The 12,666-nt window shown below is 42.9% G+C and overlaps 1 protein-coding gene across 1 annotated transcript in view; it reads left to right on the plus strand.

Moving 5' to 3' along the window:
* Positions 1 to 12,666, plus strand: part of MAPK12 (mitogen-activated protein kinase 12) — an 86,812-nt gene that overhangs the window by 49,711 nt on the left and 24,435 nt on the right. The window contains exons 5-7 of the mRNA XM_066591869.1: positions 3,808 to 3,837; positions 7,289 to 7,336; positions 12,203 to 12,317. Coding sequence (XP_066447966.1) covers positions 3,808 to 3,837; positions 7,289 to 7,336; positions 12,203 to 12,317 — 193 coding nt within the window. The remainder of the gene's footprint in view (positions 1 to 3,807; positions 3,838 to 7,288; positions 7,337 to 12,202; positions 12,318 to 12,666) is intronic.

Here is a 12,666-nt window from a genome sequence, read left to right on the forward strand (position 1 = left end):
AAAAAAAAACGGAATGAAGAATACAAAGACTGATTGAAATTGAGGACTTGATGCTTCTATACATTTCCGTGGACTTTCTCTCCGTTCTGCTGTTCCCATGGTTGAACAATAAAACTGAAATGAAAACCCTAATGTGAAAAGGTCCTTAAAATAATGGAAACCAAACGGAATGCAAGCAAACTGCTTTCCTTTTTTATGGAAACCCCATTGAAATCAATGGGGAAGAAAACTGATCAGTTTTTCTGTTCTAATTCAGTTTCTCCGCTCCTCAAACAGATGATGGAATTATGACTGAAGCCTTAACCCTTTCCAATCCACTGTCTGACGACATTATGATTTAAGGCTGTACAGGTCCGATGTTGGAGAAAGTCCGTCGGGGTTCTCTTACTGTATATTGCCAGCCTCTCTGCTGTCGGAGCCTATCCAACGTGTCGGTACTGGCCTTTGCCAGCAGATAGTTCCGTTTTATAACAGCAGAAAAAAGTTCCCCTAGGAAAACCAGGATACAAATTGGATTAGAAATGGTTAATGCAGATGAGAACTGAGTCCAACTGTTGTGGTTCTCAGAGCATTACACTTAGGAGGCATAGCGTTTTATGAACGTGGCATTATTACGTCACAGTTTTTCTCATTCCTTTGTTAAAATGTAGTATTTTACAGTATATGTGATTTGTAGGCCATTTTTCAGTCTTGCAATCTGCAGGGGTGGTTGGTTGCTGTAGCAACATAGAGCTTTGTTGCAGCTACAGGATAGATACTGCTATTTTGAGTCTTTTTTTTTTTCTTTTGCATTATAACTTTAATTTGTTGAAAAGATTAATCAGCCCTCAATGACATGAATTATGTGGGGTTGTATGATGTAAGAAATGATTACTGTTACTAATAAAAAATCAATTTAAAATGTTTTCTAGCTCTAAAAAGAAGATTATCCTGTCCTCAAGATAGGTAATCAAGAACTGATTGCCAGGGGACCCCTGTCAAAGTGTGTGGAAAAGGAAGCAAGTGGCAAAGTACACTGTGCAGAGGCTCGGCATGGTATTGCAGACACAGCTTCCTTTCACTTCAACTGGAGCTGTGCCTGCAATACCATGCCAGGCCACCGTATAATGTTTCCTGCTCCATACAGTCTGACAGTGGCCCAGCGAATAGCTGACTGATGGGTCCCGAGCAGCTGTCCCCCATCAGTTGGCTATTGGCCAACTATATGGAGGATGTGTTTTTTTGTTTTTTGAAGTTTTAAAACCAATTTTAACCATTATTCTTGTGATCACTAGAAGATTGCAGAAATATCAAATTACATACACTTTTTATGCAGATATTCCTACCAATCTCTTTATATCACACACGGTTTCCCCAAATATACAGTCAAACCTCTAGTTTTGTCTTTTAATTTCGCCAGTTTCCAGTTTTGCTGATTTTTCAAGCCAGAATTTCGCCTCTAGTTTCACTGTCTGCTTCTAGTTTCGCCGGATGGCTGTGATTTGGCTGAGCAATCTTTCTGGGAGGTGGGGAATTCAATCCCCATCACTCGAAATAGATGCTTTGCCAGCTTGACAAGTGCTCGGCAGCCTATCAGAAGCTCCGAAAGCAACGGTGGAGACCCTGACGGCACCTGGAAGATGAGTATTGATGCCACCCACAGTCCTATGTGACACCACAGATAACCGTTATAAGTCTTAGGACAGATAATGATGCCACCTGCATTCCTATGTAACACCACAGATAACACACAGCTCTACATTAGGCTACTTGGTATTAAAAACCATATTTATGTGGTTTGGTGTGCTTTTTTTTGAAATGTGTAGAAGGCATTAATTGGATTTACATTGATTCCTAAGGAAGTAATTGCCTCGCGTTTCATTGATTTCAAGTTTGGCCGATTTGCTTTCAGGTGGATCACCAACAAAACTAGAGATTTGACTGTATATCCTACCAAGGAAAATCCGTATCCAATAAATTTCCTGTACTGCATTGAACAAGATTAACTGTCTCTTGCTTTGCAGCAAATGGGCAGTTGTGCATTTGCTACTGATTTTTCTCTTACGTCTCCTATTAAACATATGCTGACGTTTTAGCACCATTGTAACAGATTCACACAGCTTTGAATTGTAATTCCTTTGTACACATGTTGTGCCTTGCTGTTCTTTCTGACCTTAATAACTACACCGATATTCTGCATGCTCTTCATACAACTTGTACTGTTCATTAATTGTGCCTTTACTACATTACAGTTTGTGTTCTCGCTTGGGATTTTGACTAATGCAAGCAATGAGTTGTCTGCCTAGTTTATAATGTGGGTATACAAACTTGCTTGTTGAGCAATCTTAAAGATTGTTTGTCAAAGAAAGGGGGCGGGACAGTTCAACAGGAAGCACTGTATAAGCCTTTAAAGAAGAATTGGCAAGGTATCAAAGACTATTCAGTCTCCCTTGACTTAAGTTGTTTTTTTGTTTTTTTTAAATATTTTTGCTGAAACTGCAATTTTATATCTAATCTCAATTTACTAGTGTACGTATTGCATGATCCTTTATGTGTTTGAAACTGGCACTCCAGAACTTTAGACAATGAGGTTCTTTGGACAGAGGGCTTTGTTAAGGTAAGTTCACACGTAGCAGAATTGTTGTGGAATTTCATCTGCGGAATATGCACCAAAATCCCACAACAAAGTACAGTATAATGTAAGCGAATGTGGTTTTAACAAACCCTATTCTCTCAAAGCAGAAGAAATCCGCAGCAAAATCTACTTAGATTACAGATTTTTAAATCCTGGGCATGCTGTACCTGTCATGAGCAAATAGTGGATTTTCACTGTAGCTATATATTCATTCATTCATTCATTACATTGCAATGAGTGTAATTTGCAACAAACTTGTGCAGATTTTAGTGTAGAAAAGTTCCGCTGTGTGCTCCTATCCTGATAAGGAAGAGGAGATTCATTAAATCTTGTGCAAGATGCCCACAGCCACCATTTAGGTTGCAGTTTTCACTTTCTAAACCGCCTCTGATAAAGCGAGAGCAGAAATATTGTTGTGGTCAAGTCCACTATTTATTTGTTTCCTTTTACTAATTTTTTTTCTACCATCCTTATGATATTTATGTGAAAGTGTTTGTACCAGGAAGCCATTGCCTACGGCCCAATGTTCATGGGTGGGTTTGAGTTGCAGAATCCACACGGGAGAGACGCAAATCAAGCTGCCCATAGAGAAGCATGTGGATTTGTTTTGCAGACCTTTTGGTCTGCAAAACAAATCGCAGCGTGCTCCATTTTTCTGCGGATCCCACACTGACGGCTTCCATTGAAGTCAGTGGAAGCCGTCCGATCCACGGGAAAGCAGGAGATTTAAAACAGAACTGTCCCGTGCATGTCCAGCGGCGAGCCGTGAGGAGCATGCGCAGAACAGTGAACCTAGACGTGAAGAGATCTGCGTGGATGCCGCCAGCAGAAAAATTCAGGTGTGCAGGGCTGGATTCCGTGCGCGACTCCCTGCATGGAATCCAACCCGCACGTGGACATGAAGCCTTACAGATAAATTAGAGGTAATTTAAAAAAAGAAGTTGCATAGACTCCTATTCCTAAATGTTTGGAAAGCTGTGTAAGGCAAGTTTCCCAAAAATGAATGAATGTTTTAATGAAAGCAAAGGGTGGGCACTCAAAATACTGAAAAATGTCATGTTGTTAAAGCTACTTATTTAACTGGAAATGAACCTGAGTGATCTGTAACTTAGTCTTTGTCTAGTAGCTACTATTTATTTTGAACATGCACTTGTCTCGTGAGCTATTTGATAATCTGTTATGTTTCTTTACAGTACATCCATTCGGCTGGTATAATACACAGGGTAAGTAATTTTAAACACCTGAACTACATTAGATGGCTGAATTATCAGTCCTATTTTAGTTGGTATTCATTTTAAAGAGCTGTATATCATATTCTATTTCCACTTTTTGTTCAAGCCTAACCTGGTCTATATGCTGTTTTCCCTTACTATCACCGGGGCATTCTTTGTCTTCAAATGTTATGTGCCAGTAATATCTTAGTGGTGGGTTGTGAAAGATACTAAAAACAAATTGGACTAAATTCCTTGTTACAAAACCAGTTTCTCCCAGGACTTTCAGTTCCCTCAATGTCAACAAGGCTCTATGCATCATATTGCTTAGAGTACCTGCACTTTCACACTGGAGTACTTGTGTTCCATTAGTCGTATTCAGCTCCATCCAGCAGCTGGAGACTGCCCCATGTAGCGCTATACGGGAGGAGCTAAAAGCTGCCAGTGGAGTACAAGCACTTCAGTGTGAAAGTACAGGTACTCTTTATGGTTCAAAAGTATTTTATTAGCTACGTCAGGGAGTACGATACAGATATGGCAATGGACATGTTACAGTCATAGTAACCATCTTATCTCTTAGCAAATTCTACAGCTGTCCGGCCCCCCGTGCAGGTTTTTAGTTAAAACGAACAAAACGTAACCTAGCAAATCGTAAATCATAAATAAATCACATTCCCCTGAAGCTTGATCATCAATCAGCCCGTTATTTGGGGAATTTAGAAATGAACTTAGGGATATCTGGAATTTTTAGATGGTGAAAAAAGTCCAGAAGCGAAGAAAAAGGAAAGGAGACGAGTGGATGAAGGGGAAAGGTAAGGAATAGGGTTAGGGAAGTCTGTCCAGTCCGAGCACACCCCGCGGCCCAGTTCCTCCGTTGGATTGGGCGAGTTGGGCTTGATGGTGGGAGTGTCCAAGCCGGCTAAGTAGCGGTAGTGCCGTCACGTAGCCAGGCCTCTAAACCGGGTGAGACCCGGAACTGCAACCACTCCGCCCAGGTGTTATAGAATTTAGAGTAACGCATCTCGTCTTTAGCACACAGTTCCTCCATTTGTCTTTTAAGTTGTCCATAGCTTCCAACCACATTACTTCGTCGGCGTCGTGGATTTCCACTTTCTTGGAATGATCTGCCTGACTGCTAATATGAAAAAACGCAGCAGGGAGCTTTTTGTACCAGACATTGACCCCAGGAACATAGAAAGCAACGCCAGCTCAGGGGTAAAGCTGGTCGAGCCTTTACAGGTAGTTAAATATAAAGCCTCTACCTCTCGCCACAATGGTTGAATGTGTGTGCAAGACCACCATATGTGGACAAAGGTCCCCGGTTCGCGGAGGCACCGCCAGCAGAGGTCTGAGTGTTGGGGGTATATTTTGGCTAATCCCGCCGGGGTCCTGTACCATCGGGTCAGGATCTTGTAGTTAAGTTCCTGTAGTCTGCTGGAGATGTTCGATTTATGGGTCAGGACGTAGGCCTTCTCCCAGTCTACAGGTACTCTTTAAATGAGCAGCGTGGTGGCTCAGTGCTAAGCACTGCTACCTTGCAGCGCTGGGGTCCTGAGTACAAATCTGACGAAGTGCACTATCTGCATGGACTTGTGTTCTACCCATGTTTGCGTGAGTTTTCTCCTGTATACCAAAAAGCTACTGGTGAGTAATCATGTTGGTCCAACGCACCCTTTTGTCTAATTCTGGACAACTCTTTTTAAAGGGAATATGTCATCAGAAAATGACCCATTGTTTAAATCAAGTTTTTATATAACTTTTTTTTTCTTGGTGTTTTTTACCCTTTTTATTTTTCATGTCGCAATGTATATAAAAAAAGCTAACATTCCGCAGTTTTCACTCCAACTTAAGGCTGATTGACACGCAGTAATTATCGCTCAAAATTCATTCAAACGACACCTTTTGAGCAATAGCGGTTGTGTGTAAATGTGTGCCCATCGTGCACTTACTGTGCACTCCTCATCCATCTCTGAGTTCAGCTCAGCATAATATCTGTTGGCCCTGAAAAGAGGGACGGCATGCTGTGTTTGCAGCGCTGATTGCATTATATGCAGCTTGCAGCCCGCGGGAGAACAAAAGCTATGCATTGAGAGAACAGATCAGCCGCTGTTCTCTAAATACGTACAAATTTAGCTAGTTAGCTAGTAATGGGCTGATTAGCCCACTAGTACCTAATGCTAAATGATGGCTCTGACAAATTTTGAGCAATTATCTCTGCGTGTAGATAGACCTTTAGCCTATTCTGTTGAGAAAGTGTTTAGGTAGTCATCTCATTACTACAGGCAGGATTAGAATGAGAGGTGATGCCTATGTACAGATAACATAGGATCCAACATTCACAATAGGTGATGTTTGCAGCTCATGTACCCCTCCCTTCTCATTGACCTCTACACAAGAGCTTGCTAAGAATTATTTCCCATAGAAGTCAATGAGTCCCCTGCAGTCTATTGTGTTTGTGGTCCATGAGGCTTCTGTACAGAATAGAAAATTTAGACTTCTCATTAGGATTAGTGGTCAGAGTGAAAACTGGAAGATATTAGGATTTTAATATACAGTGGGATGAAAAATGTTTAATATATAAATTTGACTTAAGCAATAGGCTATTTTATGATGACCCGTTTCCTTTACAGATCTATCTTGTCTCTATCCTTACAGGGTTAAAGTATTATTGTTTTGCGGTTATATAAACCTGATCTTTATTTATATTCCAATAACAGCTGCTTCCTTGTAGTTATCGACTAGAAATATACTGCAGAAATAATATTAATTATGGAGAGCTTGCTAGAACTAGTTACAACAACCAGTTACTCAAGTGAAGCTGTACTTTAACATCACTTTGTGTAATAATTTCTATAGCAACCTGTGCTTCTCTATAGACAACTATTACTATGCGTAAAATGGCATTCCATCCCATACTCTTCTAGAAATGCAGTGCCACAATAGCAACTGAATCTCCAGTATCCTCTAATGCATTATGACAAAAATATCTTATGCAAATAAGGAAGGCTACCTATTGAATGGCCGCATTCCTTCAGGTTTCTGGCTTGGCTGGTGAGAGTCTTGTGACTTGGGTCAAGAGGGGTGTGATGACACCCCTCTTCACCTAAAAATACCTTATTCATGAGAGATGTGTTCTTAAATACCAGTTCAGTCCCGGGACAAAATTTTGTACCAGGACCAGAGGTTTGCTTCAAAGTGTACTTAAATGGGTCTACCAAATTATTTTCAAACATTTTTATGCTGCGCCTCCACCCCAAAACTATACATGAATAGTCTTATCTTGGTGTTGGAATGTCATTTCAGAGCTTCAATCCCATTCCATCTGACCAGTGATGTCACTGGGTCTCCTGATCTGGTGACGTCTCTTACATGTCTCTTGAATCTCTAATGTAGAAGCCTGTTTATGGGATGCCACTGATTGAGTTTTACAGAACATGTCTTATTTTATAACTTTTCTATTCAGGATCTAAAGCCTGGAAATTTAGCTGTGAATGAAGACTGTGAACTTAAGGTATGTTAAATGGCTCCAGTACTGAAAGTTTGTTACCACTTTTTCTCAGATGTATTTATAGCTGCCTGTTATTCACTTTATTGTATTTTATGGTTAGAGGCCGACCTTATTTAGTTGGTTAAATTTGAAAAATGTATTTGAAAACTTTTACATAGTGTTACAATGAGAGATTGCATAGGCTTACAGTAAATAATACTAGTAGGAGCGTGCTGGATGGAGTTCAAGCGGCCAATCGTCTGGAAGGCGCTGCAAGGTGGGAAGGAAATGGCTGCTCCACTTGAACCAAACATGTCAAGAATACATAATGCAATGATTCCAACTGGGGTGCTGCGGCTCCCTGGCTGGGAGTCGTTCGGCCGACATTAGGCGGGTTTTCCAAGCGTCCGCCTTCCGGAATGCATTAGCAGTAGCGCTACGCCGACCCCTGTGTAGTGTCTGGCGCTCGTAATTGAAGGCGCAGCAGCACATCCTGGAGCCTGACTCCTCCCACATGCTCATGATGTCGCACAGGTCCTCTAGTAGCATGCAGGTCCTGATAGAGCTCTTTTTTTTTTTTTCCTTATTCTTTATGTTCACAGGCGTTTGTTTCTTCACCGCGTATTATGCGTGCGATGCATGACCACGTAACACATGGTGAATGGAGTCAATGTAAGCCAATGGACTTTCATTGACCCATGCACACGAGCGTGTAGACACTGCGTGTAGATGCGTATGAGTAATAGATGGCAGTATACTCCATTTCTCGGCGTACCATGCAGTGTGAGCCCTATACTTTTGTATGGAGTAACATATGCAAACTCTGTGTGTACGCAGTACATTGCATATGGGCGGTGATTTATATGCAACCCCGTTATGAAACAGACAGTAACGCTGCACATTACCACGTGTGTGAGATACACGGGCTTGCACAGTATACTCTCTGCCATACGTGGTCTCTGATGGCAGAACAGACATCACAAACGCTGGTAAAACACTTCAGGGACACAAGCAGTGTTTTACCGGTATGTCCATGGTCATGATGCCTTACTGGTGCACACCTGCGCAGGTAAGAGGCTTGTGGTGTTGGGGGTAATATATGTGGATGTATAATAATAATAATAATCTTTATTTGTATAGCGCCAACTTATTCCACAGCGCTTTCAGGCATGGATAAATGCAAAACAATACAACAATTGCAACAATTACAATGTGAGATACATTGGGTTAGACACAAATAGGTTGAGGGTGGTACAGGAGGTGCAGGGGTTGGGGAACACAGGCAATAGGAAATTTTATGTACAGATCATTTATCAGAAGGCAAACAGGGTGGAGCACCATAGGGAGGGGCGAGGGACTAGGTCAGGAGATTTGGTATGCTTCCCTGAAGAGGTGCGTTTTTAAGGCACGTCTGAAATTTCGTGCATCGGGAATTGTCCGGATGCCTTGGGGTAGAGCATTCCAGAGGATGGGTGCTGCTCTAGTGAAGTCCTGTAGGCGAGCATGTGAGGTTCGTATTACAGGGGTGTTTAGTCTGAGTGTGTTAGCCGATCGGAGTGAGCGGGCTGGGTGGTGTACTGACAGTAGGGAGGCGATGTATGGTGGCGCAGCGCCATGCAGAGCTTTGTGAGTGAGGTAGAGGAGTTTAAATTTAGTTCTGCAGTGGATGGGCAGCCAAGGCAGTGACTAGCATAATGCAGAGGCGTCTGAATAACGACTGGATAGAAAAATGAGTCTAGCTGCTGCATTTAGTATGGATTGGAGTGGAGCGAGTCTAGTGCGGGGGAGGCCAATGAGTAGCGAGTTGCAGTAGTCAAGCCAGGAGTGGATGAGCGCAACCACGAGCGTCTTTAGCGTGTCCGTGGTTAGGAACGGACGTATTTTAGCAATATTTCTGAGGTGCATGTGGCATGTTTGGGCCAGAGATTGGATATGGGGGGCAAAGGAGAGGTCAGAGTCCAGTGTGACCCCAAGGCATCGGGCATGCCGTCTGGGGGTTATGATGGTGCCAGACACTGGAATGGAGATGTTGAGGGGAGGTCGGTTAGAAGGTGGAAAGACAAGGAGGTCAGTTTTAGAGAGGTTTAGTTTGAGAAAAAGGGAGGACATAGTGTTAGAGACAGCGGACAGACAGTCAGTGATATTTTGGAGGAAAGGTCCAGAGATCTCACGAGAGGAGGTGTATAGTTGGGTGTCATCAGCGTAGAGATGGTATTGGAGGCCAAATCTGTGGATGGTTTGTCCAATTGGGGCAGTATAGATAGAGAAAAGAAGGGGACCAAGGACCGAGCCCTGGGGGACCCCGACAGCGAGAGGAAGTGGAGCAGAGATAGAACCAGCAAAGGAGACACTGAAAGAGCGGTCAGAGAGGTAGGAAGAGAACCAGGAGAGAGCAGTATCCTTTAGACCAATAGAGTGGAGCATAGTAAGAAGGAGATTATGGTCAACAGTGTCAAATGCAGCAGACAAGTCAAGGAGGATTAGTAGGGAGTAGTCCCCTCTCGACTTTGCAATCATCAGGTCATTTGTTACTTTTGTAAGGGCAGTTTCGGTCGAGTGTAGAGAGTGGAAACCAGACTGGAGGGGGTCAAGAGAAAGCGAGTAAGGCGGGAGTAGACCAGGCATTCCAGTAATTTGGAGATAAAGGGGAGGTTTGAGACGGGTCGGTAGTTGGCAGCATTAGTCGGGTCCAGGGTTGGTTTTTTAAGCAGAGGGGATATAATGGAGTGTTTGAATGAGGAGGGAAAAGTGCCAGAGGTTAGGGAGAGATTGCAGATTGTGGTAAGGTGAGTAATGACAGCTGGGGAAAGGGAGCGGAGGAGGTGAGAGGGGAGAAGGTCGCTAGCGCAGGTGGTGGGGCGGGCAGCGGAAAGGAGCCTGGAGACTTCTTCCTCTGTCGTTGGTTCTAGCGTAGATAGTGAGTAGGTGCTGGGTGCAGTGCTGATGAAACTGGGATCAGGGCTAACCATGCCGCTTTCAGAGATTTCTTTTCGAATGTGGTCGATTTTTTTTCTTTGAAATAGGCAGCTAGTTCTCCAGCAGTCAGGTATGTCGCAGGGGCCTGTTCCTTGGGGCTGAGGAGGGAGTGAAAGGTCTCAAAGAGTTGTTTGGGGTTGTGGGATAGTGAGGAGACAAGGGAGGTGAAATAAACTTGTTTGGCATGGTGAAGGGCTAGGTTATACGTTTTAAGCATGAATTTGAAGTGGAGGAAGTCTGCTGGCAGCTTTGAGTTTCTCCACAGCCGCTCGGCGCACCTAGAGCACCGCCGGATGAAGCGCGTTTGGGACGTGAGCCAGGGTTGCCGTGGTCTGCGTTTGACGGCTCGCGTCACGGGCGGTGCCACTTCATCCAGGGCACGGCTGAGGATGGTGTGGTAATATTCGGCTGCCAGGTTAGGGCAGGGGAGGCGAGAGATAGGCGATAGGGAGGACTGAATAGTTTCGGCAAACTGTTTAGTGCGGAAAGACTGGAGGTTCCTAGAGGTGCGATAGATAGGAGGGTCAGGAGAGATGCTAGGGTGCCTGATGGAGAAAGAGAGAAGGTTGTGATCTGAGAGTGGAAGTGGGGGGTTAGTAAAGTGAGAGGTTGAGCAGAGACGGAGGAAAACTAAGTCGAGAGTGTTACCATCTCTGAGTGGGGGAGTCAGAGATTAGCGATAAGCCAAGGGAGGAGGTAAGTGTTAAAAGTATGCCTTCTGTGCACTGTATAATGGAGGAAAAGAGCTGTTACTAGTGACAGCCTAGTAATTCTGTGGAGTATTGGAGCAATAGCATGGAGGTCTGTGTTGATAGTATTGGGCTTCTTCCAATGCTGTGCGCATATGGGATGTATTTTTCACAGTGCAAAATCCACACATTTGGATCCTCCGCACAGATTCCGTTTATATATAGTAGGCAATGTGTTAATTTTGTTATTCAGATTTGATAAATGAGGACTACAGTTCATTCTGTATGGCATCTTTTGAATCCCTTTGTACTACCAGTATATAAATCGCCCTCTGGAAAGGATAAGTGATTTGTTTCATGTGCCTGCTACCTAGCACTGTGTATGGTGTCTGTACTCTGTCAAGAGTGGTCAAATAGAATCTCTCTAGTTCCCTCTGCTATCTGTATTGACAGGAGGCTTCTGTCCCCAATACCCAAATCTCTTTCCATTCCTAATATACCTGGAGTTCCCTAGTTCATTAGTAAAGGGGATGTTTAACTGTCACTAATTTATCACATTTTTATCATATTTTAATACCATGAATTCTTTTATAGTGGTGAATTTATAATTGTAAAACAGTCATTAAAAAAGTAGCAAAAGTTTGGCTCAAGCCCTACTTGTGCAATAACTTTGACACTTTTTTTTAAAATTTATGCCGTTCGCGCCAGTTTTACAAATATGGTCGTGGCTTAGTGGTAGGGGGTGTTGAACACTGGCCCAACAGATTTAAGAAGAATTTATGAAACAAATCTACTCCAACTCCTAGCTGGTGTAGGAGGTTATTTTTTAGGCGCACAAATGGCCTGAAATGCGCCTAATGCATGAAGTGGCACATGCTTGCACCTTTCCTTCATTATTCTTGGGAATTTTTTTAAAGTAACTTTGTAATGAACATAAAACTTTTTTCCTGGAGGCATTATTGATTGTATGTAAACTGGAAGGTAGGAAAAACACTTTTATATAGTGCACTGCATATATGCCTAATATTAGAAGAGCAAATACAGTGTATATCATTCTAACACTGCAAAAGTTCTGAGTGAAAACTTCAAGCCATGACTAAATTATATTGATTACACAGTGTACTTTGTGTCATCTTTCTTCTGTTAAAATTGCAGTTTGGTTTTCCTTCCCACACAGCACATTTGGATGATTTCCTGATAATTTATCACTCGCATATGTTCACAGATCCTGGATTTTGGTCTGGCAAGGCATACAGACAGTGAAATGACAGGTTATGTGGTGACCAGATGGTATCGAGCTCCGGAGGTGATTCTCAATTGGATGCACTATACACAGACTGGTATGGAGTTTTGGCTGGTTTGAATAATCAATGTTGCAAGGAAACCATTTCTTGATTGCATACATTAGGGTGTGTTCACGCTACCTTTAACCCCCATCCCTGGTTTACACCCCAGTGTTATGTCTGGATGGCAGAAAACTGCATCTGGACAGAACCATAGGCTGCCTTTATGCTCAAACTGAGACCGTATTGATCTCCATATGACTTTGTTCCTTTCCAGCATTTGTGCTGGACAAACTGTATAGTCAGCTCATCCAGTTTATGGCAATCCAGGAGGAACCATAGGATATCGAATATGTCATTCTTCATTGTCCTAAAGAAATAAAAAAACATGAAGTCTGGAAGGCCT

This window comes from Eleutherodactylus coqui, chromosome 2 (genome assembly GCF_035609145.1).
Source record: "Eleutherodactylus coqui strain aEleCoq1 chromosome 2, aEleCoq1.hap1, whole genome shotgun sequence".
NCBI classification, from domain to species: Eukaryota; Metazoa; Chordata; class Amphibia; order Anura; family Eleutherodactylidae; genus Eleutherodactylus; species Eleutherodactylus coqui.